The sequence below is a fragment of the Manacus candei genome, unplaced genomic scaffold (genome assembly GCF_025592945.1).
Source record: "Manacus candei isolate 608988 ecotype Guabito, Panama unplaced genomic scaffold, ASM2559294v1 h1tg000015l, whole genome shotgun sequence".
Lineage (NCBI taxonomy): Eukaryota > Metazoa > Chordata > Aves > Passeriformes > Pipridae > Manacus > Manacus candei.
This window is the reverse complement of record NW_026138063.1, coordinates 12,274,842-12,300,008: the sequence shown is the minus strand read 5'-3', so window position 1 is coordinate 12,300,008 and position 25,167 is coordinate 12,274,842. Positions and strand designations below refer to the sequence as shown.

General features: G+C 45.2%; 1 protein-coding gene across 1 annotated transcript in view; it reads left to right on the top strand.

Annotated features, from left to right (window-relative positions):
* Positions 1-15,754, top strand: part of MB21D2 (Mab-21 domain containing 2) — a 60,382-nt gene extending 44,628 nt beyond the window's left edge. Inside the window, exon 2 of the mRNA XM_051782165.1 lies at positions 12,102-15,754. Coding sequence (XP_051638125.1) covers positions 12,102-13,366 — 1,265 coding nt within the window. The 3' untranslated portion in view covers positions 13,367-15,754. The remainder of the gene's footprint in view (positions 1-12,101) is intronic.
* The last annotated feature ends 9,413 nt before the right edge of the window (positions 15,755-25,167 follow it).

Here is a 25,167-nt window from a genome sequence, read left to right as displayed (position 1 = left end):
GGCTTCCTGGAACATTCTTTGTGAATTTTCTATTTGATCAGAAACAATTTTACTTTCTCTTCTCTCCTTCACCTCACAATGTAGCTGTCATCCTGATGAGCTGAGAGATCACCAGGCCTGCTTTAAATAAATATGTGTGTGAGGCTTTATTTCATTCCAGGTAAGAACAAAAAGGCTTTGCAACAAATGTGACTGGTCCCCTGGAATTTCTCCCGAGTGAGAAGAGCAGGCAAAATGGGATGAAAGAACTGTACAAAGGGCATTTCAAGCCCTGTTTCTGGTAACAGAGAAGTGGTGTCTGTCCTACAGGGATAAGAAATCCTTGACAGCTGCTGGGGCCGTGGGCTTGATGCTCAATGAAGATCAAATCCACACAGTGCTTCCTGTTACGCTCTTTAACAGATGACGGTGCTCAGCTGCACATCAACGACTATAAAATCTGAAAATTTGGGACTGACAGTCACCATTAGAAACTTCTGCTGGCTTTTGTGTGCTGCCAAATATGACCTCTGCACGGTGAAGCTGGGGTAGGACAGTAGGAGCAATGGGACATGGACAGGCTAGTTTGGAGGGCTTAAGTTTTCCTCTGCCTGTTTCTCAGTGAAAGCGGGAAGGAATGCCTTTGAAATTTCTGCCAGGTGTTTCCATTCATTTCAGAGAAACTGCTCTGTTTTCTGCCAACAGCAAATTTGGCCTGCAACAACTTCTCCTGGTGATGTGGATGAAGAGGAATTCTGCATGAATGTCAAAGCCAACCGGCACTTTTCATACAGCTGATGCTGTACATGGGGCCTTGGCAGAAGTATTTCATATAGGTGACTTGATCCAGCTCCACCTGGCTTTGGCAATGTTCTTGGTGGGTGGGAAATTGGTTAGTACTGCCGAAAAACTTGCTCTTCATGATCTCAGAAACAGCTGTGTTGTTTAAGCCTTTTCATTTCAGCACTCTCTGACAATGATCTGCATCCCCTGCCTCATTTTGCTAGTCCAATCCATGCTCATGTGCAAGGACAGAGAAAAATGATATTGTGGTTCTGGCATTGACAGTCTCAGGTGTGTTTGGCCTATCTGTCTTGGCTTCTCCCAGTGTTTGGATACAGGATTTGTCAAAGGGGCTGGGTTAGGTCTGTATGAATTGAGTCCAGTGAGTTCTGGGGGCTGGAGAGAGAATGTTTTCTTCTCCACCAAATACCTCAGAAAAGCTTCTGAAGGCACCTGCTTTCCTTCTGTACTCATAGAACAGATTTCTCCTGTGTCCAGCACTCTTCTGGCGCTTGGCTGGTTTTCTGGAATCATCCTTCATTCCCTCTTTTTCCAATCTGTCCCATGCTATAAACCTAAATGGATTTAGTCATTGGTAGATGAAGAGAATAAAAGCGATTGAAGGGCATGCCATTCCAATCCTGTCATTGACCCCAGGAGCCAAGTTTGATTTTAAGAGAAAGTCAAGAACATTAGATGAATTACAGCTGTGGTTATTCATCAGCCTTCTGATGGCTGTTAGTTGCCATGTATACTCCACATGTAAGTTTAGTGAAGAATTGTTGAGTCAAGGACAAATCTCCTGCTGCTCTGCAGTGAGGTAGAGCTGTTACTACAGAATAGGCAGGTACCGAGGATGGGCAATATTAGTTCAGGCCCAGTTCATAAGGAATAGAGCTGTGATTTGCTCTGGCTGTGACTTATCTTTGTAGAAAACAGCTGCTAAAGAAACAGAAAGCAGGCTGGTAATTTAGCAGCTGGGGGGAGAATTTCTGGGGTGTTGGATAACTGTAAGCAGGAGGCTTGGCAGAACAGCTCAAAGTGCATTTACAGTGGAGGCTCTTGTGTTATTTAGAGGATGTGAGGGTGTGGTGGCACTCCTCTGGACACAGTTCGCTGCCTGGCACCAGAACATAAAGTGGTGTAGCAACTTAGCCCTTTCAGGGTGGGCAAAGAGATACCAGACAGTAACTGAGAACAGAAAACCATCCCAGAGAAGCCCAAAGTGCTTTTGCAACCTTGGAGTCAAGTTCTGCCCGATATGTACTCATGTCCCTCTGGCTGACTGGAGCAAGAGGAGAATTCGTTCCCAGGTCTGGAAGGGAATGGCTTTGCTCATCACTGGAGAGCTGCCACGTGTTTTCTGTGAGAGGCACCTGGCGCTGACTAGTCAGATTGGGATGAGAGCTTGAGGGAGGCTCGGGACTTTGTTCTCCTATTTAGCCTCCAAAACCTTACCCTGTCCTACTTCCACTGTTCTTTTCCAGTGTCAGCAACATCCCCTGTAAAGTGATGGGACTGGTGTTGGCTTTTTCAAGGGGAATATCCTGAAGGTGAAATTAAATTTTGGGGAGGAAGACTCCATTACACTGAGCAAACCTGCAGTGGAGTGGGGCTAATTTAGCAAGGAAGGCTGCTGAAGTATTTCCCAGAGGACTGGGAAGACATCCACCTAGAAGTCACCTTCTCATGTGCCATGCAGTGTTGACCACCTCGTTTTACATGGAGTGTAGCAGTACAGGGGCCCATGCAAATGCAGAGAAGGGCAGTAAACTATACAAAGTTTAAATAAGTTGTCCCTTTCAACATGGAAGAAAGATGACTGATGGAGTCATGTAAAATCTTCAATGATCTGCAGAAGGTACCATGGTTAGGTAAGTTTCTTCATTTCCTAGCAAGCCAGCAAAAGAAAGTCCTTTTGACACAACATGTGCTTTGTGAAAGACAGTGCTGCAAGGCACTGACTATAACAAAAATATAACTGATTTAGAAAGCAATGAGAGACATTCTCAGCAGATAAGTCTGTCGGTGCTGTTAAAACTGCAAAACCGCGTCTGGTTTGGGAAATCGCAAAGCCAGAGACGGCTTGAAGATTGCAGAGGGAAAATTATTATGCTGTATTTTCCTCACTCTTATGTTCTTCCCCTGAAAGCACTTAGCAGAAGTTGTCTGAGACGGGATTCTAGGGTAGATAGACGTGTTATGTATCTCACTGAGGTTGTTGTGCTCTTGTAAAGATCTCAGTAACAATGAAGGGACTAGGAAAACAAGGGCAGAACAGCCTCTCCTGCAAGGAGCTGCATGTTTGCAGTCAAGATGCTCAACCTGGTTTGTGCCCACTGCTGTTACCTTGTAAGCAGATCCAAGAGAGGAATCCTGGGGAGTCTCCCTCGATGTAACATTGTGCTGAATACTTGGCAGTGCTCTGTGAGGGTGTGAGCAGAAGTGGCCCATCTAGACCCTGTGTAGCCCTTGCCTCCCAGAGGGTAGAACTGTTAAAGCAGTCTGTACCCTGGCATATTTTGTCTCTGGGATTGCAGTTCCAGGCTAGGTGGCATCTTGTGCCATTTCCAAAGGGAATTTTATGTCTTATGCACACTTGAAAATATGGACACCGTATGGACACAGTGTACAGTGTTAAGCAGAGTGTAGCAGCAAGCTGTTCTTATAAGTATCCTTTCTGTCCCCTCTTCCTTCTGTTCTGCTTGTCAGCTGCTCTCAGACCTCATCACCCATATCCTTCAGACCCTAGAGCACCTCTTTGACTTGCACTTAATTTTCTATGTTGGCTTTCAGCTTTCATCACTCTTACCTTAGTTTGGCTAATATGACTCTGGAATAAGTCCACTGGATAAGCAGACTGGCAGGCTGGAAACCCAGCATTGTTTTGGAACACGACTCTCAAACTCTTCCCTGCCCAAAGCAGAGGTACACAGGAGTGAAGGGGGGGCTCCCTCTGAAAATGCTGTTTCCAGCTCTGGAAGCAATCTAGTCCTGCTTTTATGGTCTCTGAGACCTGACTGGTTTAGCTGAGCAGGTCACTACAGTACCACTGCTGCTGGTTTTGGTGCCAGGGTGGGTTTGGGTGTTTGTGACAGCACCACTCTTTGCTATACAGGCTCACCCTTTCAATCTGGGCTCTTTCTTTTTTTTTTTTTTCCCTTTTTTCTGCTTGCACCATGAAACACCCATCTCCGTTGGCAAACAGGATTTTGGCTAGGTGGGTGGCTTCCACCAGGGCACATGAGAACTGGAAAAAAAAAACTGGGACACTGCTTTTAAGATTGTTTTTAAAGACTTTGGAGAAAGAAGCTGATTTCTTTTACGAGGGGGTGCTGTCTCCCTGCAGTGTGTTCTGTCACCATGTCACAAGATTTCTAAAAGGAGCAGAATCAGTAGGACACTGGTGTATCACTCTGCAAGGAGCAGCTTCCTTCACTTACCTCCCATATTTGACTAAACTGATATCACAGGATTCAATCTCCCCACTCTTCTCCCACCCCCTACCTGCTTCCGCCAGCAGTCCTCTCCAAATGTGCTTTGTAACTAAAGACTCCCCTAAAGAGCTGACTCTTTCAGTTCTTCTGCATAACAAAAACTTGTGCTGCTCATAAATAGATTTGCAATTACCAAAGGAAACAGAAGAATCTGTGCAGTCCAAATGTATCAGAGTGGCCTCCCATCCTGTCTTAAAGAAGCCTCTGAAATTCAACATGCATTGCTTGGGCATAGCTGGGAGACCTCTACAGAGATCTTGGAGCAGCATTCCTATTCTGCAGGATCTGCTGTTTGCAGCAGAATTGTCAAGGAACTGCAGAGTCCCTGTCTAGTGTCTTTATAGAAAATGACAAAAGCTTTTTGTTTTTTGGCTAGCCTGGGGTTTCATGTAGTTCTTATAGCAGTCAAGAGTAAGAATTGCCTGGTCAGTGTGGAAAATCCCGAGCTTACAAATTGGTTCTCTGCTAATAGCATCTGGTGTGCAATTAGTGCTGTCTGAGCAATTCCAAGCACTTTCTGATCATCCAGGAGGTCGGACTTCCTTAGCTTTTGGGGCTTACAAGATGGTAATGATTTCATATAGAAGAAAAAAAGGCATTCCCAAGGATATGCATCAAACTGGGTAGACTTGGGAGGAAAAATCAAGAGCCCTGACTATGCTGGGTCCTGTGGAAGGATTAAGCAGAAGAAAAGAGGGAGGCAGTGGTACATGTGGATGATCCCTAGCTTTCCCTAGAAAAGAGATCACATATATAAGGAAGAACCCTTCTATATGTCTTCTCTTTTCTTTCTCCCTTTTGTCAGGGAGCACAAGGGGAGCATACACCCAGCACAGTGTTTTTTGTCCACCCTCGTAAAATGAATAGGCACTACCCCTGCCTTTGACACAAGTATGTCAACTCCCTGCAAACCTGGGTGGACTCAGCTTGGCTTAGATCCTGAGCTCGGGCTCTACATCCCCACAAAGTGTGATTAGTTTCACAGTGACACATGTCCCAGAAAACATGCCTGGAGCTGGGGCATGCAGGGTCACAGGGCAAGCTTCCCTACAAGGGCTCTGGGCTGCTTCTTGCTGAAAGTGCTGAACCAGTGAGAGCAAATCACATCTGTTGAATCAAAAGCAATTTCTAGCACTGTCTTCTCGGAAATGTTTGCTTCCTGGAACCCTTCTGGAGACCTTCCCTGTGTGGGAGTTCACTTGCCCAGAGACTTGGCTGGGTCTATGGAGGAATTTAAACATACAGCCCTATAAATGTCAGTGGGGACTTCCTGATTGCTTTTATCAGGGGTGGCCACCCATATTTCTTCCCCCTTGCTGGGGTTGCAATAGGAGCAGCATTATACTCACTTTCTTTCAATATGATTACTAAAAAAACATTGGTTAAGAAAATAGACAGGTCTGTGCAAGACTGGCTACAAGTGATGTAGAGCACAAGCTAATGGTTTGAAGAGGGCACACTTGAAATGTAAGGTCAGCCAGTGATCAGTGCCAGAACACCACATCATGGCTATCGATTGAGGAGATGATCATCCAAACCTCTTGTTTTGTGGAGATCAAGTTACCTGCAAAGAAAGAAAAGGGGGAAGAAGATATCAATGATAATGTCAGCTCAGGTATTGTGTTTCTCTAGAGAAAATCTCAATTTTAATTCTGTAGACTTTCTCCTAGTGTGTGAGGGAGAGAGAGAAGCTGGGAGAAGGATATTTGTAATTTTTTCTAGTTCTCCTTTCCCTCCCTTCTGTCCAGGTGGATGTGTTGAAGTGTGTAAAGCATCTGAGTGTCCCAGTTCTTGTGATCCCTCACAGACAGCACTCTGCCTGCACTGAATTCACAGTGCTTTGGGTCTTTGAGCAGGGTACTCTTTGAGAGGGTACTCTGGCACTTCAGAACTCCAGTGTGGGGCTGAAGGGCAGGTACCAAGCATGTTTATTTTGTGCTGCAGCTATTTTTAACAGCTGATGTTACACAGACTTGTGCTTCTTCTCAGATTTTAGATGGCAAAGTCAAGAGGTGAGCAGAGCAGTAGCAAACATCACCTCTGCCTGCTGAATTGCACAGCACAGCTGCCTGAGGGCTGCAGCCAGCCCCTCACTGTTAACATGCAGTCTTTTCCTCCTGGAGAGAAGAGGCAAGCTCCTGGCTTATCCACAGATAAGCTTGTTCATGTTGTTTACACATGTCTAGGGATTATTGTGCCCCTAAAGGTCTTCAGCAGCTTGTCCACAGTATTTTTTATGGTTCACTTGCCTCCTGTGCAGGTAATGTATAGAATACATTTGTGATCTTAAGAAGCTGAAGATGATCTGTGATAGCTTTCTGGGCTGGGTTGCAAACCCTTCCTGGCACAGAAAGTCTGTAAGGACAGGGATGTTACCATAACTCGTGGTCCCAGCAGCTTACAGGAAGCCCTGCAGGCTGTGCAGAAGGAGTGGGTGATGCAGGGGTCAGGGAAGAAAATTGAGGCTGTGCCCTGAGTGGACTGTCTCCTCGCCAGCAGGGTGATGTGGAACTCAATCAAGGCTACTGCAGATGCTGAGGTCTAAATTGGAGACCAGGAGCAGTGCAGAGCTAGCGCCTGGGCCTGGCTTGGCTCCCAGAAGAACTCCCATGATAGGCTTCTTCTGTGTGCAAAGTTCTGCAGATTCTCCTTTGTGGAGCCTCTCTGAGCATCCCACTGTTTGTTTGACCTCTCTCTTGTTCCCATGCAGCAGAAGTCTCCCTGAATTCAGTGACTGCCCTGAATGTCACCCCATTCAGTTTGGTGAGACCAAGTTAGACTAATGGAACAGCATCTATTTTTGCTTATGTTTCCTTTTGGTCGCGATGATTGCATATCTAAGGCATTGGGAAGTAAGGCTTCAAGAAGGAACCCAGAGTTAGGAAATGCATATGTTATAAATAAGTTTTTATGTAAATTTTTTTCTTGTGGTCAGTTTCTTCAAAGACAAATCTGTGTTCATCCTTACTTACACAAAGCTAGTCATGAAATAGTAGCAGATCCCAGCACACACTGCAATGATCCTGAAATCAGTTCATCTGAAATTCTGTGATTTCCAAAGATAGAGAGCATCTTTGCGTTGCTTTTTTGCCTTTTTTTTTGTTGTTTTTTAATGGGAAGAGTAGTCTGTGTCATCTGCACCAGAGTCACAGTTCATTCAAGGATGTGTCCCAAATGTAGGTGTTATATAAAAGTAAAATTTCTTTTCTCTGTCTTTATTCTCATTGTGTCACAGTGCTTGGAGTAGAAATAAATCCTTTTTTCCTGACACTGAAGAAGCAACAGTGGAATGAAATTCTGTTGGTAGAACTCAATTGCTCACCTGTGTTACTCTGAATTGATGTTTAGTAAACCAACCAGCAAGCTTGGCCTGCAGGTGCTGCTCTTGCTTCTCACATTCCCTGCCCTTCTCATGATTGTAAGCATACTTAGCTGTTAGGATGCCAAATTTAATAGCTTGGGAAGGTCCTAGACTAAGTTACAAGTCTAGGTAAACAGAAGTCCTTTAAAGTGCTTTAGATGAAAGTGGTAACTGAACACCAGTCTCTTACTTAGAGAAATACCAGCTTTGCCAAACAACCTTTTCAAAAGAACGTGTCACACAAGGTGCAACTGCAAATTATGTGTTTTGCCTGGTAGCAGCAGCAGGCTTCTTAAGTGTCTGTGAACCTGCTTTAATGCCATGAGAGCTGGTCCTTCAGTTAAAATAATTTTTTTGTGTTTGACCCTACAAATTCTGGGTTTGGTTATTACAGACAATTTCATGGCACTTCTATAAATTTCATAAGGTTATCTGTAACCTCTGTTCCCTCCTCCTCCCAGGTGGTCCTGGTACTGAGATGGAAAGAACTCAAATGGCCCACTGGTGCTATTACCTTAAGTACTTGGGTCAAGTACCAATCTTGATATTTTTCCTTTTTTGTGTTTGCACTTACATGCTTGCTGAACTGGAGTGCCTAATTCTGTTGTGCCTTCATGTGATTCTTTCAGCTGGCATTTGGGCTTCAGAAACCTGGGATGAAAGCTTGTGCCAGGGTGGTGTATGTCACATGGTGTTGGCTAATAGGATTCCTTGAAATCCCTTCATGTTTCAAATAAATTTTTCAGTAAGGGGGGGCAGTCTGAAGACATCGCAAACCCCTAAAGCCTTAGTAAATCCTGAATTTGGCCATCTCAACTATTTATAGAACACTCTATGCCTATTCTAAATATATTTTCCTCAAGGAGACCTCAACTCCCTGCTCCACCTCTTCAGTTGGATCAGCAATGCTGTTGTGATCTGTTAGCAAAAATTCCTTCTCTAGTTCTGTGGCAGAGCTGCAGATGTTTTTGGTTCAGGCCTTGAAGGGGAAATTATATGCCAGGCAGAGCTCAAGGATTGGATTTAAACTGCAGCCAGCCAGCCAGGTAGAGAGATATTGATGATATATTGGATCATTTCCTGTACTATTTTTTCACATTCCTCTTCTGCTGATAGTTCTAGAGTTCTGGAGAGGAAAAAATGAGAGAATTATTAGCAATGTACAATGTACACCTTTCCCTGTCAGGAGTCTTCAGCCTTGCAAACTAGGCTTAATGGCAAGCACTCAAAACATTTTCTTTCCAGAGGGAGTGTAAACAGTGATCTGTGGGCAGAAAGCATTTTTTATTGCAAGGATGCTTGAAATTGGTCTTCTCTTTTTCTTTCTCTGCTATGGGGAAAAGTATCTCTTTGGTGGGAGTACCCACCTGACAGTGCTTGGAGAGCTGTGCTTCTTCCTGAAGTGTTTGCTACTCACCAGGAGCCAAAGTCTCTTCTTTGCTAGCTGGTGTTTTGTGACCCCTCTGGCAGTACAGCAGGCAGTGCAGGTTTTGTCCAGTGCAAGCTTTGCTTTGTGTTAGTGGAGGCAGGAGTGCTATAAGATGGTATAGAACTGACATTTCAGGAGTGGCTCCTGTTCTCAATTGGCTTTGGAGGTGGGTCATGTGTGTTCACTGTTATTTTCCAGGCAGATGAACATGGGCTGTTTAGAAAGCAGGGCTTGAGCCCATCATGCTATTGGTTGAATGGGGTCAGACTCATTTTGCTCCCACATAAGGACAAAGGATCTCTTCAGGCCAAGGAGAGCAACTCATCCTATGGTAGATTCCATAGTGGAAAATCTCTACCTTTTAGAGAAATCATATGATTTTCTTTTTCAGTTAAAGGCTCTGGCTGTACCAGAGGATAGAAGTTTTGGTGCAAAGGGCAAACTGCAGAACTTCACAGAACACTTTTCATCCTTCAAGTTTAAAAATATTTAGAAAAGTGCATACTTTATTGAGTCCTATAGGTCTGAACAGTTTCTTCTGTAGGATAGTTACATTCTGTATGCCTATCTCAGGAACAGTCCTGAGTGGAAAATTCTGGGCTCAGTGTAGAGGCCATCAGAACCCTACATATCCTGAATAGCTCTGCTGCCCCACAGTCAGGGCCAGTAGTCACTTAGGAAGTAAAAGCAGTTGCTCCCTGTCTCTGTGATGTGATTGACCCAGATTTTACTTCGTGGGTCATGAACTCCACTTACAGGTGGGCTGTAAAGCACTGAGGCTGCTTGCAGTGTTTCAAGGACAGGACTCAGAAGCAGCGTGTCAGTAGTGGCTGCAGAAGTCCCGTCAATTTAGGTACCTGTTAGAAAACCCCTTCTGGGTACAACGAAGGAGCGACTGCTACTTATTTTGCCTCTGGGATAGAGAAGCCTGTGCAAGGCTTTGCCACTCCACAATCAGGGTAACATAGCTCACTGTGTATCTAAGCCTCAGAGAACGTTTTTGTGGTTGACAGAAGCTTTTCCTGGTTATTACCCTTTGAGGATGAACAGGGCAGCATGTGGCAAGATCGCAGAATGGGATTAGCTCAGGATTTAACAGGAAGAGTTTCTTAGCACTCCTTCAGAGCTATTTCCTTCTCTTGCAGCCCCTCCAGCTGCATGAAATGGAAAGGGTTATGTTCTTGCCTGCCTGGCAGGAAAATCATCCCAGCTCAGTGTAGCAAAATGGACTGGGTCCAGTGCTCTTGGAAGGAATGAAACAGATAAAGTGTATTTAACAAGGAATTTCACATGGGGGGTTGCATAGTTACACTGAATATTGCCTCAAGACACATTCTGCTTCACACACAGGCCTTTTACTGCAGTCTCCTTGGCTTTTCCAAGGAATCAGTGTCTGCATAGCTTTGGATTTTGCTCTGGTCATGGCTCACCTCTGTGCCTGCAGATAGCATTTCCTTTTTCCTGTCCTATCAAGCAGGAAGGGACAGGTGAGTCTCTCCCAAAGCACTGCAATGGCACTCAGCCTAGTGCAGCCCTCGGTGCCTTGCGGTGCTGCTGCTGCTGCACTCTGCTAGGGAGACCCACTTAGTTCAGGCAGTATCTGTGATACCATGGGGATGCATTACCTCAGGAAATGCTCTGCAGTCCCTGAGGCTATGCCAGGATGGGTGCTTAAACTGTAGCTCTGATCATTTGTGTTTCAGTAAAAAACATTCCTAATGTGTCTGTCTGTGGTTCCTAGGCTGGCAGTGTGATTGGCAGCTTTCTGGCTCACTCCATTATGCCTCTGGCTAGTTATTCCCACTGACATCTCTCTAAGACTGGCTTCCTTGTAGTGGAAGGTCTCCATTTCACCACCCTTGATACAAACAAGCTATATTGCCTTTCAGAAGCTTGAGTCAGTAATGTGTGCCAACAGAAACTAATGCGTTTGTGCTTGAAAGGAATAATGGTCTATGCCTTTTGCAGTGCTTATAACAGCTTCAGCATCTCCATTCAGAGTTGCTGGCCTTTGTTCCCTGGTGGCCTGGGTGTGCTGGCTGAACTGAGGCTGGGAAGGAACCAAGAGCATTTAACCACAAGGCAAACACCAGGATTGAAACAGCCCAGACAGCAGGAGCAGACTACAGAGCATTTGAAGTGCAGAGCACAGTTTTAAACCTAATTTGAACACTGAATGAGGTGCTAATATCTCAGCTACTGTGTAGAGTCTCTTCTCAGTCTGCTGTTCATGTTTCATGAACACAGTATAAGGGTATATATAGAATATCCAGTGAAAAGTCAGCTTTGTGCAACTGGTGAGGGCAGCGCAGGGTCAAGGGAAGTGTCTGCTTTTGGTGATGAAAATAGAAATCTGTCTTCATGTCTGCGTTCTGGGGAGCTGATCAGATATTTTATGGCATGATACTGTCATTGCAGCTTGAAGAACCAATTTCAGAGCTGGCTTCTCTAGGTGCCTGGTCCCTTAACTTGTCTCCATTCGCCCATAAGAGGAGGATGCATTGCTTTTGTTCATATTGCCTTGTTAATCAGTAAATGTAAAGCAGATTGTAGAATTAGACCTGCTTGAACTAACATTTGGAGTTATTCATTTGGTGGTCCAGCTCTTTTATTTTACCAGAGAGAAAATAAGAATTAATATTCTCCTTTCTTTTTGAACTGTTGGTGGAACATTTTGATACCATGGAAATGAGTGTCAGTATGGTGAAAAACTGGTTTAGAAGGTGTTTAAGAAGTTAAATTTAGTCCTGGAAGTAGCTTTGTTGTGTTTTACCAGAGGCTTCGGCTTTTTTCCATTGCTCTCAGTATGATGTTTAGGGTGGACTTCACCCATTCCCAGGGATGCAGGGAAGGCCCTGCCATGACTCAGGTGGGACTAAAAGTTGTCTGAGTGCTGGGCCTGATGTAGGTTTGTGTCACACAAACAGTGATGGATACCTCTGGTTGCCTTTCTTTCCTGCTGGGTATGGAATGAGTTTTAATCCTGGTTAAATCCCGTATCCCAGATCTGTTTGCCTTTTTCTGAAAGGACTTCTCTTTCTGTCTTTTGCAGGCATGGTTCAGAAACTTGACCAGAAGCTGCCTGTGGCCAACGAGTATCTGCTGCTTTCAGGCGGCGTGCGGGAAGGTGTGGTGGACATTGACCTGGATGAGCTGAATGTTTATGCACGAGGCACAGACTATGACATGGACTTCACCCTGCTTGTGCCTGCGCTGAAGCTGCACGACCGCAACCAGCCAGTCACGCTGGACATGCGCCACTCGGCTCTGTGCCACTCCTGGCTGAGCCTGCGTCTGTTTGATGAAGGAACCATCAGCAAATGGAAGGACTGCTGCACCATCGTGGACCATATCAATGGAGCTACCAATTACTTCTTCTCTCCAACAAAAGTTGCAGACTGGTTCTATGACTCCATTAGCATTGTCCTCTCCGAGATCCAGAAAAAGCCCCAACGAGGGATGCCCAAGGTGGAGAAGGTAGAAAAGAATGGGACTATCATATCCATCATTTTGGGAGTGGGCAGCAGCCGCATGCTGTATGACATTGTCCCTGTGGTGTCCTTCAAAGGCTGGCCCGCTGTGGCACAGAGCTGGCTGATGGAGAACCACTTCTGGGATGGGAAGATCACAGAGGAGGAAGTCATAAGTGGGTTTTACTTAGTGCCTGCGTGTTCCTACAAAGGGAAGAAGGACAATGAATGGAGGTTGTCATTTGCCAGGAGTGAAGTGCAGCTGAAAAAGTGCATCTCCAGCAGCCTCATGCAAGCCTACCAGGCCTGTAAAGCTATCATCATCAAACTGCTGTCCCGCCCCAAAGCCATTAGTCCATATCACTTGCGGAGCATGATGCTGTGGGCCTGTGACAGGCTGCCAGCCAGCTACTTGGCCCAGGAGGATTACGCAGCCCATTTCCTCCTGGGTCTCATTGACGATCTCCAGCACTGCTTGGTTAACAAGATGTGCCCTAACTATTTCATCCCCCAGTGCAATATGCTGGAGCACCTCTCTGAAGAGACTGTTATGCTGCACGCACGGAAGTTGTCCTCGGTCCGCTCAGACCCCGCCGAGCACCTCCGAACTGCCATAGAACATGTCAAAGCAGCCAACCGACTGACACTTGAGCTCCAGCGGCGGGGCAGCACCACCAGCATCCCCTCCCCGCAGTCAGATGGAGGGGACACCAACCAGCCTGATGACCGATTAGCCAAAAAGTTGCAACAGCTAGTGACTGAGAACCCTGGGAAGTCCATCTCTGTCTTTATTAATCCAGATGATGTCACAAGGCCCCACTTCAGAATTGATGATAAATTTTTCTGAGCTTTCGGCGGTGTTTCTTGGGATTTTTTATTTTGTTTCTTTTCAAAAACTCTTGCAGTGTGCAGGTTTTTTTGTTTGGTTTTCCTTGATGACTTAGTCTCTTGGTTTTTACATATCCAGCGTAGATTGGATCTGTTGAGAACAATCTGAATAAATTATAAATCCTGGTTCTGCAGGACAGTGCAGATTTTGAAACAGTATATTACTATTTCATATGCTGCTTTGATTTTTTTCACCCACCCTGCCCCATTGTCTGTGAGTAGTTTCTAAAGGAGAATATGCATCGTAAACACATGCCACAGTGTAATGTAACAGTTTTTTTCAAGCTTCCATAATTTATGTACGTGGTTTAACCTGGAGAAAGGACAATTCATCTTCCATTGCTTTGGAAATTCACTTCTTTTTCCATGAGCTTCCATCACCCTAAAGAAATGAGGAGAGACTGGGTTGGAAAGCACTGCTGGTAATTTGATGAGGCCAAATCTGCTGGGCTGAAGCCCAGTTCATCTGTTCTTCACACTTCTCACACTAGGGGAGAAAGTTGACTTTAAAGATGATGCAGCATTTGGGGGAAAGAGTTGTTTCTGTTTTGATCTACTTTTTGAATGTAATTGTTCATTAATTGGACCTTGTACAGTCCAGAGGGTTGTTTCTGCTGCTTTTCCATGCGGAATAAGGTTATGGAATGTTAGTTTTAGTGTGTGTAATTATTCAAAGCCTTATTTAAATTCTATTAAAGAACATACCATTTTAAATGTAATTGCACTAATGAAATCTCTGCCATTACCTCAGTCCCACTGTTTGTGTTTCTTTCATGAATAAGCATCTGTTATTAGGTCTCAGTATTGCTGATTGCTTGAGACCCCTCAGGTCTCATGGTTTCAGGTGATTTCTTGATTGTCTCTTACAAAAGACTCTTCTTTGTTAGCCTGGCTATGTGTGAGCAATCAGAGTTTTGCATTGGCATATTTCTTTGGATGCATATTGTGTGTTGCAGTGCATATTGCATTAATATGTATTGCATGTTGTTGAAACAGGTTTACCATTAGATAAGGATGTAATGCTAAAGCAGTGGTATGTGCAAAGTGAATCAGCCAGACCTCGAGCAAAGGAGCTACCTTGCTTCTGTAATGCATGTATTAGGCCTGATCCTTTATGGCAGTTACCATTCCGTGGACTCCTGAGGACTTTCTGACTTACCCTGGGACACGTGAGATCTTACTCTGGTCTCATGTTTGCAAAAGTTGTGTTTGTATGTAAACTTGTGGTGCAACAGTAGCCTTGAAAAACACATACGCTTTTCTTCTGTGTGTAGGATAAGATGTATGGTAACAAGGGTTAGTCTGAGCCAAAAATAATTCCAAGAGTTCAAGGATAGAGTGACTTATTGTGGCTGGCTGGCCAGTGACTGATATTTAGGCCTTAAATCAGCAATTTGGGCTTACAGATTATCCCAGAGATGCTGTTCTGATCCAAACTTGATGCATGTGTTAAAATGTGATTATTAGAGCAGGTTGAAGTATTTTTTAAATATTTGACAGACAAATGAGGTGCATATCTAGTAAATTCTAACTGATAAAAATTGTGTATGAAAAATGTGTCACTTTTTTTGCCCAGCCTTTCTGATAAAGAAACCAGGCTGGTAGAGCAACACACCAACAGCTTTGGAAACTGCTTTATTAGATGGCAGGGAGGTTTCAATACCTGATCTAGTGCCCAAATCATGTCTTAAAACAAACTTTGGCTCCTCCATCTCTTGGGCATATTTACAAACTTCACACCATTGCTGTAGCCAAAATGTTCACATTTACCTGAATTTACTGGCACACACTCACAAGAAGCTCTCAGAAGTTGCTGGCTAGATGGATTGGATGAGGATTTAACTTTAAAGCACAATTGGCTAGTGATCATGAGCCCCAGTGCAGCTGCAGTTATGGTCCTGGGAAGGATATGGATTGACTTCAGTGGACTCAGAACCAGGTCCTAACTGTGTGGCTATTGCCAAAGATGAGCCTCCATGTAAACCTGTGTAACCTGCCAGGGGAGGCAGGAGAAACAACTGGGAATCCTCTCCAGAAGTGCTTGGATCATGCAAATTTGCTGAAACAGTCTTTTCCCCAGTCTCTGGGACTGCTGTTTATTGAGAGAAGAGTCTTGGCTTCAGGATGAAGTTTCCCATCACCATCTGAGAAATCTGCTCAGCACAAAGCAACGGTATCCTGGCAGGCAGAGTACTTTCCTGGGAGTCCCTGCTCCTGAGATATGCAGAAACACAGCCTTCCTCATGCCAGTTCAACGTCCCAGTGACCAGCAGTTTGACTAGCCCATGCCAAGCTCTGGTGTGTGCTCCTTTTTTTTGGTTTTAATTAAAAAACATTTTGAAAAGTATCCATCTGGTTCTTCCTGCTTTGTGTGTGTTGGGGGTTTTTTTGTGGGGGAGAGGAGGCTTGGCTTTTTACTGGACTGAAAAGTAATTTTCCAGGTAGGTCTGCGAGAATGTTATATCCTCTGCCTGGACCATCTGTCTCCTGAGGAGGCAGAATCCTAATCTCTGGTAGGTTTACATCCGTCTAGGATTTGTTCTCTCCACATACTATAGTTCAACTTAATGAAGGAGGCTGCCAGCCCAGAGAGGTGATGTGTGCTTTGTATATCAGAAAACACTGAAGATTTTGTTTTCTTCCTCTCCTATGGTCCCCTCTTGCCTTTGAGTATATGCTGGAATAGACTTGCAAAGTCCATAGGTCTGTATGTGGAATTTCAGTGTAGTCAGTGGGTTTAGATACAGATGATGTGTTATTCTTCACTCCTCCTTGAAAGTTTCAAGGGGACCATGTCATTCACACAATCATTTTAGAGCACTCAGCCCCATGGGGTTAGAGACTTGGCCAATCTGACAAGCACTGGAATAAGTGGGGACTTGCTTTAAACTAGCAATGTAGGCATCTTCCCTACTGATGTCAAGAGGAGACAATCAGTGCTGTGAGCCTGTGTCTCCATGTGGGCTTCAGTTCTTCATCCACTGCTATGGTGGATAATATTCTTTTTTGCTTTGCTTTTGCCCATTAGCTTCCTAATGGCTTCCTGCTGACTTCTCTCTGTGGTGAGTGATGTTGCAAAAGGACTGGGACAATTAGTGAAGGGCTGGCTGCATGTGTAAGAATGTAGGAGGTCTCATTTGTGAATCTGCATATTCCTGACTCCTACACTGTTAAAAGGGAGAGTCCCAGCCAAGAGAGTCTGGCCTTGAGGCATCAGAAGGGTGGGGAGGAAGAAAAAGTGCCCTTCAGAGGTTCCACTTCCACTTGTCAGTGTGAGCCTTCTTGGGCATCCTGGCTCTGGTCCTACTCTTGGAGAAAGCTTTTGCTCCCTCTTTTTGCTTCTGGCCAATAGCACAATATGAGGAGCAGCTAATTTGACTGGTTCCAGTTGTTGTAACTTCTGTGAGATGCTGGAAAATCTGTCACTTCTTCAAGGGGACACCTAAGCTGCTGCAGAGGTGACAAAACCACCAGCCAGTGGGGGGGTTACTCTCTGCTGCATTGGGAAAACTCATTTTAGAGCAGAAGGAAACAACAGGCCAAGAGCTTTGTGAAAAGCTGCAGTCTCTGCTCCTTCAAGCATGTTATGTGAAGCTTCAGTCGCTTTTGTCTGGCTGTGATAAATCATTTTCTCCACATTTTCCAATACTTTAGCCTGGGGAACTGTTGGTGCTCTAACCAGAAAACTACAACTGAATATCAAAAGCCTCTGAAAGAGCTGTTTTTTAGTGTTCTGCCTTTTCTGTTGTCCTTCTGTCACTGTTAGAAATAGTGCTAATTTTGATCTAAATGCTTGGAGTTACCTTGATTGCCTTGTTGCAGTGGAGAGCAACCTTCTTCTGGCAGCTATGGTGGTTCTGGGCTCAGCAGGGACACCCAAGCTCTGTGGCCTTCCACTGCTTGGTCTCCTTATGGTACGCTGTGAGATAGGCTGTGTCTGCTCCAAATTGACAAGTCAGTGACTGAAACAAGCACTGAAAGATGGCAGTCACTCTTGACATGAGATGGCCAGCATTGTGGGACGTATGAAATGATGTTCATAGTCCCTGCAGGCACTGTGTTCGAAAACAAGTACAAGGTGACTGGCTTTGAGCAGGATGCTGTCCCAGTGCCAAGAACCCACCCAGAGCTAGTGGTCTCCAATCAGTTGTTTACATTTTCTGGTAAATCTGGGGATACAGGGGAAAATGACTACATAAGAGCCTTAGAAAGCTTGAGATTCCTGAATTGCTCCACTCTCCAAAGGCTGTAACTGGGGCCTTTACCCAACTCCACACAACTGCAGCCTCTGAAAACTCACCTGTAACAAAGGTTTGTTTAGGTGTCTTGCCGCTTTGCTTTCTGTATAGTGATGAATGCACATGGCAGCTGGGTAATCACACCAATAGTGTCCAAGAGGTGGTGGCTGGGGCTGGAGGATCACAGGACAGGACCCAGATCCTATTAGACTCCATTGGGAGACTTGAAAATATGCTTAACATGAAGCATGTGCACTTTTCTGGACCAAGCTGATTGTGATCAGACCAAAAGTAAGCAGGCATCTACCATATTTTACTAAACCATGCATAGTACAAGTGAATATGGCAGAGGGAAAGGAAGGTGGACTTTGCTAATGACTGTTTCTTAGAAAAAAATTTTTAAAAGTTGTGCATAGTTGGTGCCTAGAATTTCTTAAAAACATCTGTCACTTTTTGCAGGTTCAGTGCTGGATACATTTTTGCCACTTTGGTTTGTATTAAAGTGAGCGTGTTCGAAAGGTCACTGGACAGCTGAGTGTAATAATGTTCACGTTCTGCTGGCATTGCTCAGTGATTCCACATGCAAATAGCTTGTTCAACTTCAGCAAGTACATCATCTCCCTCCTGCCAACCTTGCTTGGGGTGAGCTAATGGACTTTTAACATTATACAGCTTGGAGAGCGACTGTCTCTAATAGCTCCTGATTAGGCTCTCCAGAAAGGCAAATAACCATCATGGGGCAAAGGCTAAACAAGGGGAGGGTGGCAAAAGAGCACAGAGATTGAAAAGTTACTGACCAGGGCTCTTGCTGACACGTTTTGTATTTAGGGAAATTCAGCATTATATTTGGCACATTTTGGCTGTCTGTCAAGTGAATCCCAATTTATTTCATCTGAATGCTTTTAGAATAGTGATACAATAGCCCTCACTCCCTTCTCCTCCCCCTTTACCATTTATAATCTATTATTTTGGGGCTGCTCTGAGGAACTATTGTGTTTTCCTATTATCGTTGTCCCTGGCTCAGCAATGTGCTTCCAAGCTGAATGTAGGCTTTTGGGGGTTATTTTTATCTTACTGGCCTTCTGTGGTAGAGGAACACGCTCTCATTCAGTCTCCAGACAGCCTGATTTGCCGAGCAGAGATGTGGGTGCATATTGGGAGCATCAGGCTCTCTTTAAACTGACTCAGCCCTGTCTTTTCCTCTCAGTTTTTGTGTGTTAGGAATATCAACATGGAAGACATGACTGAGGTCTTGCTAGGCACAGAGAAGACATGATATGTGATTCTGAAGTCAAGCAAGCTCTAGTGCAAAGTGAACATTTAGCCCAAACAGCCACTTTTCTCCCTGATTCTCAATCCCCTCTGACCCCTTTCTTTTAGCTTTCTTTTGGGGAGGTGGAGAGGAAAGAGATGAGCTGCTTTTGACCACTTCAGTGGCTACAAATCATAGCTTTGGCCTAGGATGTTAAGCACTTCATTCAAATGGCTTTGTCTCCAGGTCTCCCTATTGCTTTACACCCTATCATGATATTGATGGGACAGGGAGAGGACTTTATGATTTATTCAGCCAATTCACCACAGAACTGTGGAGAAGAAAGGAATGGGCATGTTTCCTGAAGGGCTAGAGACCTTTGTGTTCTTCTACCTCCTGCATGCTAAGGCTTACACACATGGTATAATAACTGCCACTTCTGAGGGCTTCAGCCAACCAGAGAATAAATGCCAAGGTGCTTCTGTGCAAACCAGCCTTCAGCCTTCAGCATCTCTTGCAGGGTAAGTCTGCTCCTGTCTGCTCTCAGAGCAGACTTTGGCTGGTTGTGTTTGAAGGGTACTGGCTGGGTCTGCATATGCTGATGATGGCAGGCCAGGGGACAGCTTCCTACAACTGACACATCAAGAGATAACTCCACTTAGCTGATCTGAAACAGCATGGAGAAGAAAATCCTTCCTGCAGGGAGGCCACTGCCAAGTCTAACTTGCCCTACCAGCATGGTGACTTGTGAAGTGACTAGGAGAAATCTCCATGACTAGTACTACCATAAAGGCACTCTTGTGTCTAAGATCTTATGCGTGTCATGCAGCAGCCACTGTCCCTGACAGCTGCTGGGGCTCTTCTGCCTTCTGCCACCATGAGGGATGGAGACCAGAACTGTCTTAGGACTAGCCTGGCAAAGATGGCAGAGCTGGAGTGGTGAACACACTGTCCCCTTGCACTGACTCCAATCTCTGCAACATCACCATAGCTGCAGCAACTGAGCTTCTATGACAAGAAACCATTTGTGGAGCTATCAGGAAGTGAGGCTGGATCTTACCTGGCAAAAATGGCCCTTAGGGAAAGCCTGCAGTGAGTCCAGTGATTCATGGGACTCCACAATTGCTTAGGGAGTCTCAGTGCCTGCAAGGCCCTTCAACGTATCTTACACCTCCTTTGCAGCCATATTAAGTTACACAAGAGCTTGGGGAATGAGGAACAAGGACCAGCAACAGTGTCTCTGCAGAGGATGTTTCCTCTCTGCCTCCCATCGTTTTCAGTACATGGGCATTCAGCTGTGATTGTCCTGTGAGGATCCTCTACTATTAATTATTGATACAGGACTTTGAGGAGCCACTTTGGCTGTGCATTTCAGCCACCACTACAGTCAAAATCACCAACACTGGTGCTTTTGATGTTTAGGCTCCAGAGCATGTCTGGCCTACCCCCAGACCCACACTTTCTAACACCCTGTAGCAGGCAAATGGGCTGTTATAAGAAAAAAACCTCAAAGCTGCAATTTTCATTTAGCTTCACCCACAGGTTTCTTCTATTTGCTAATGGTTCTGGCTGCTCTTGCTTGATGTACACAGTGCTGTATATATTACATTATTATGTTAATAACTGGTGGTAAAACTGGGATTGACAAGTCTTGTCTTTAACCACTGGACTGCTATGGGCACATATGCATGTTGTCCTGTGGAATACTTCAACTAGTTGCACTAACATCATCTCTGCTATTAGTTAAAAGGAGGGAACAGTGGTGGAAAGTCATTACAGAAAGTTTCTAGAAAAAAGCACAAGCCCATCAGTTAAAGGAGATTCTAGAACTGGAACCCAACTGTCCTGAATCCCACCAGCCCATTGTGACTGAGGACTGGTAAGTCCACCAAGGCATATGTTACCAGGTCAGTAGTACACAACTAGTTCCTCACTTGGTCTTTCCCCAAGGCATGGCTCTTTTCAGCATCAAAACCCACTGAAGGCAGAATGTGAAATTCAGCACACCAGGAGATAAGGAAAGAAGTGTGGCTCAAATGGTTCCTCCAGTCTGTTTCACCACTGCACCCAGCTTGCCCCATTCCCCTCTCCAAAGCATCTTTAAAAAAATTCTCCAGAGGTGTTCTGCTACACAGTAATGAACTCAAATGAAATTAAATTAAATGCTGCTGAATGGAGCTGCATAAATGCCTTGTCGTATTTTGTTATAATCACCTAGAGCAACCTTATCATCTGTGTCACCTGTCTCTCCAGCTTACTCGTGGAGCAGCAAGCACCATGGTGACTGGGCAAAAAAGGAAGAGAAATGCAAGTTCATATGAGTTGGAGTAAATTATTCAGAGGCACTGGTTGTTGTTCTGATACGCAGTGCTACCCAGGCTGCCGGGGCATACTGGTCCAGCACGCACAGAAATCACGCTCTCCCAAGTAAAAGCAAGATATGGAGGAAACTGAGTGAACCCTCCAGACTGTTAACTTTCCAGCTCATTGAGCAGGTGGAAACTCAGTAGTGTGGCTGTGTGGAGAGCTGGAGTGATGCTGCAGGGTGTGGGAGCAGTGTAAGAGTGAGCAGGCTGATGGACTCTTCAGCAGGTGCTGTTGTACCTGCTGTTGTACCTGCAACCTGCAGTTGCTCTACTATGCACTGTTGTGAAACTGATTGAATAGAGTCAGTGCTTGAGTTTGAAAGCCATTTTTGAATAACAGATCAAGAGAAAAAGGGTGGGAAAAAAACCCCCAAACCACCTAAAAAGCAGTACATCATGCACAGCCCTTCCACACAGCAGAGCTGAGACTGAAAAGAAGCTTCACATGATCAGTTTTAATGTTGTGGTAGACTCGGATTTCCTGCCTAGCTGCCAACTCATAAGGAATCTTACTTTGTTGTGCTCTGGTTGGAAGGGGTTTTGTTCTGGCTATACAGCTGTGATAACTTTGGAAAGATGCAGTCTTGGAGGCAAATGCAAACCCAAGTCTAACTGCTCCACTGAGCACCAGGCACAGGAGTGGTTTGTATGTGGGTGCATATGTAAAATCCTTGAACTTTTAGTCTTCCAGTTTCTTGCTATATTAGTGTTTTAAAAATTCTCCTGAACAGCAAAGAAGTCTCTGAAGTGTTTCTCACCTTCATACTTTTTTCTTAAATTAAAAAGTAGTCAGTACAGCAACAGTGGAAGGATGAGGCACGTTTAGTAACTCCCATAAAATATGCCATGGGATCTTCATGGTGTTTGTGGAACATGGTCCTGCCTGGTTTGCTTTTCCTGCCCCTCTGAGCCTTCATACCTGGGCACACAAGGAGAGATTTCAGGTATGGTCTGGAGGCGCTGGGGACAGACACAGCTGCCCCTCCCTGGCTGAGGGGCCCCGGTTTCAGCCCAGCAGGGCAGTTGGTAGGTCGGGGTGGTTGTGTCTCTTTGGAGTCCAGCTGTCTCAGTGACCAAATCAATGACTGCTCACTTTACATTTCAGGCATGAATGTGCAGTGTACAGCTTCACATGCCTTGAAGAATGAAACATCTTTGCACAAAGCTGAGGGGTTATGAATTGCTGAAGTTTATGACTGGGAATGGGATTTATTTGTCATAAAGAACTGAGTTAACATGACTATTTGTGCAACCAGATCTGATGTCTAAGGGACCAGCAAGGTATTTAGACATCTGAGTCATGCCCGCTCAGCATCGCTGGTGCTTGCTGGCTCAGACCTGGTCCCTCAAATACTTGTTTAATGTCATTGTCATATAATAACTCACCCCAGCAGCTGCCTGGGCCCTGACTTCAAAAAGGTTTCTAAGATAAAATGCCATTTCTCCTTCAATAGTTGCCACTCTCTCACTGAGCACTTCCCTCAACAAGGCACCCTGTGAGCCTGAAGAACTCTGGCTGGGAACCAAGGGCCACTGCCAGCCGGGAGGAGATGGGGTGTATCTATCTCACTCTCACAGTGCTCTGTGCTTGGCTTGGAAATAAGAACTGGGTCTTTTCAGCACCTGAACAGCACAGCCCCACGCAGGACCAGCCCAGCACTCCCAGGTGAGGCAGCCCTGTACATAAGCTGATCTGTTCTTTCCTTCCATGGCACTAACGGGACCGCATGCAGCTCCCATTTCTGCAAAGAGCTCTTTTAGAGCCAGGTCAGGTATCAGCTGCATGGCATTTGTCAGATGGGAAACATCCACTCTGCTTACAAAGCTAGTAAAGTCTCACAGCAGTATTACAGCCTCCCAGTTCTTACTGGAAATAGCCTTGTGGTCTCATTTGCCCATGGCCTTGTCCCTTCACATGTATCGCAAGAACAAACATTATTTTGAGGTCAGGGTGATGATGGGGAAGATATATGCTGAAAGCACTATTTTGAGGTCAGGGTGATGAGGGGGAAGATATCTGCTGTTGTCAATTTTACACCCAGTACTTCAGCAAATGTCCATGTTCGCCAACCTGAATTCAAAAGATTAAGAGAGGGGCATGAGGACAGAATAGCAACACAAACTAATGAATATGTTTACAAAATAATCTCTTGTATGCATAGCTCATTTTTAGTACCTGATTTTCAGTCTAGGCACAGAGAGATTATGTTGGTTTGCACTTCTGCAACCACTGAAATTCCTTTGCAGTCAGTTAGAGACAGGAACTTCTGTTAAATATATATAGTATTTCTCCAGGTTCATTTGAAGAGAGTGATAATATATCATTGCTCCCAGTGGGGACATAGCTGCCTCATAGTTTATGTCTGCTGTCAGGCATTAAAGCTGGGCTTGAATGGTGGCAATCGATAGTGGGAAATGCAGTGGCTGAAACTGCTAAGTGCAGCTCTAATGTTCCTTATGCAAACCTTAATGCTCACCAGAGAGCACACCTGCTCAAACAGCAAAGAAACAAGATTGACTCCTCTATCATTCCTAATATTTCCTGGGTTTTGGGGGGGGGATTTTGTGGTTTTCATATAATGAAAAAAAAAAAAAAGGTTGCTGAAACTGCAGAGGGTAGTAGCAGCCAAAATTAAGAAAAGAGCACCTCTCTTTTTGGGATAAATGTGTGTTGCCCACGTACTCAAGGACAGGTGGGCTATCCTGGGCTATCTCCAAGCCCAACTCACTGGGTTCTGTCCTCCTCATCTGCTTAGTGCCTACCAATTCCTGATTTGATTCAGACCAGAGCAGGTACATGGCCCTGAGTCAGCTCTCAGGCAGAACCACGTGGCTGTTACATCCTCCTGTGTAGCTCCTGAGCACTCCCATGCTCCATCCAACACTCAGGCACTAACCAGCTGCTCAGCCTGAAGATGACTGCCCTAGTAACTAGGAACCCGCTGGTCACACCAGATTAACAGGAGCTACATGGCCTCAGGACCTCCAGTGATCAGACCTGGAATGTGCTCATGCTAAAAGCCAATTCATCTGCTCTGACACATGGAGGGAGACCACTGTTATGACAGGCAGGCCCTGAGGGTCTGGGATCACCTTCTTATTCCGTCTGCAAGCTGGAGCAGTTGCAGTGATGACTGAACTTCATCACAGTACTGACCTCCTTCCCCCTCTGTCATATACAGAAAAGTGAAATAGGAGAAAAAAACCCCTTAGTTTTCTTATTTCATTCTGCAGGGCAGCCCTGACCTTCATGGCACACCTGGCCATTGCTGTGCCTGGGAAGATTTACCCTTCCCAGCTGGTCCCAGCACAGCAAACTGATTGCTCAGCAAGGCTGGGCACAGCAGCAGCCCAGGTGAGGGGGATTTGTGTTAGCAGCCATGAGACAGAGCAAGGTTATAAAGAAGGAAAGGGAGCATTAGGAAAGTCATGCTGGTGTGTCTCTGTGCTCTAAGGGTGACTGGATTGGGGCTGCAGTCAGAGGAAGGTCAGCGATGGACTGAGAAGTAGGTGAACCTTTATATGGTACTAATCTGAATCTGTGCATGGTGTAAAAAACATCTCTGTGTCCCGGGTCTGGCCCCTGGGGAGCTTTGGGCAGACTCTGTGGTCAGGAGGGGGATAGATCTGGAGCTGTGAAATGGTGGAAAAGGCAAACCCTCATTTGGATGGATGTCTGTGCTCACCTTTCTCACTTTACCATTTCTTCTTATCATCTAGAGATAACAGCAGAGCTGCAAGCAGCCTTGTGAGCTGAGTAAGATGAAAGGGCAGGGTTTGCTTATGTATGCCAGGAGCTGGGGTGCCTAGAGAACCTGAGACAATGTTCTGGGAATTTGAAGCAGCAACTGTCCTGCTGCCTGCCCTCTCCCTAGGAAAGGATCAAGGAAGCAAAACAAGAAGT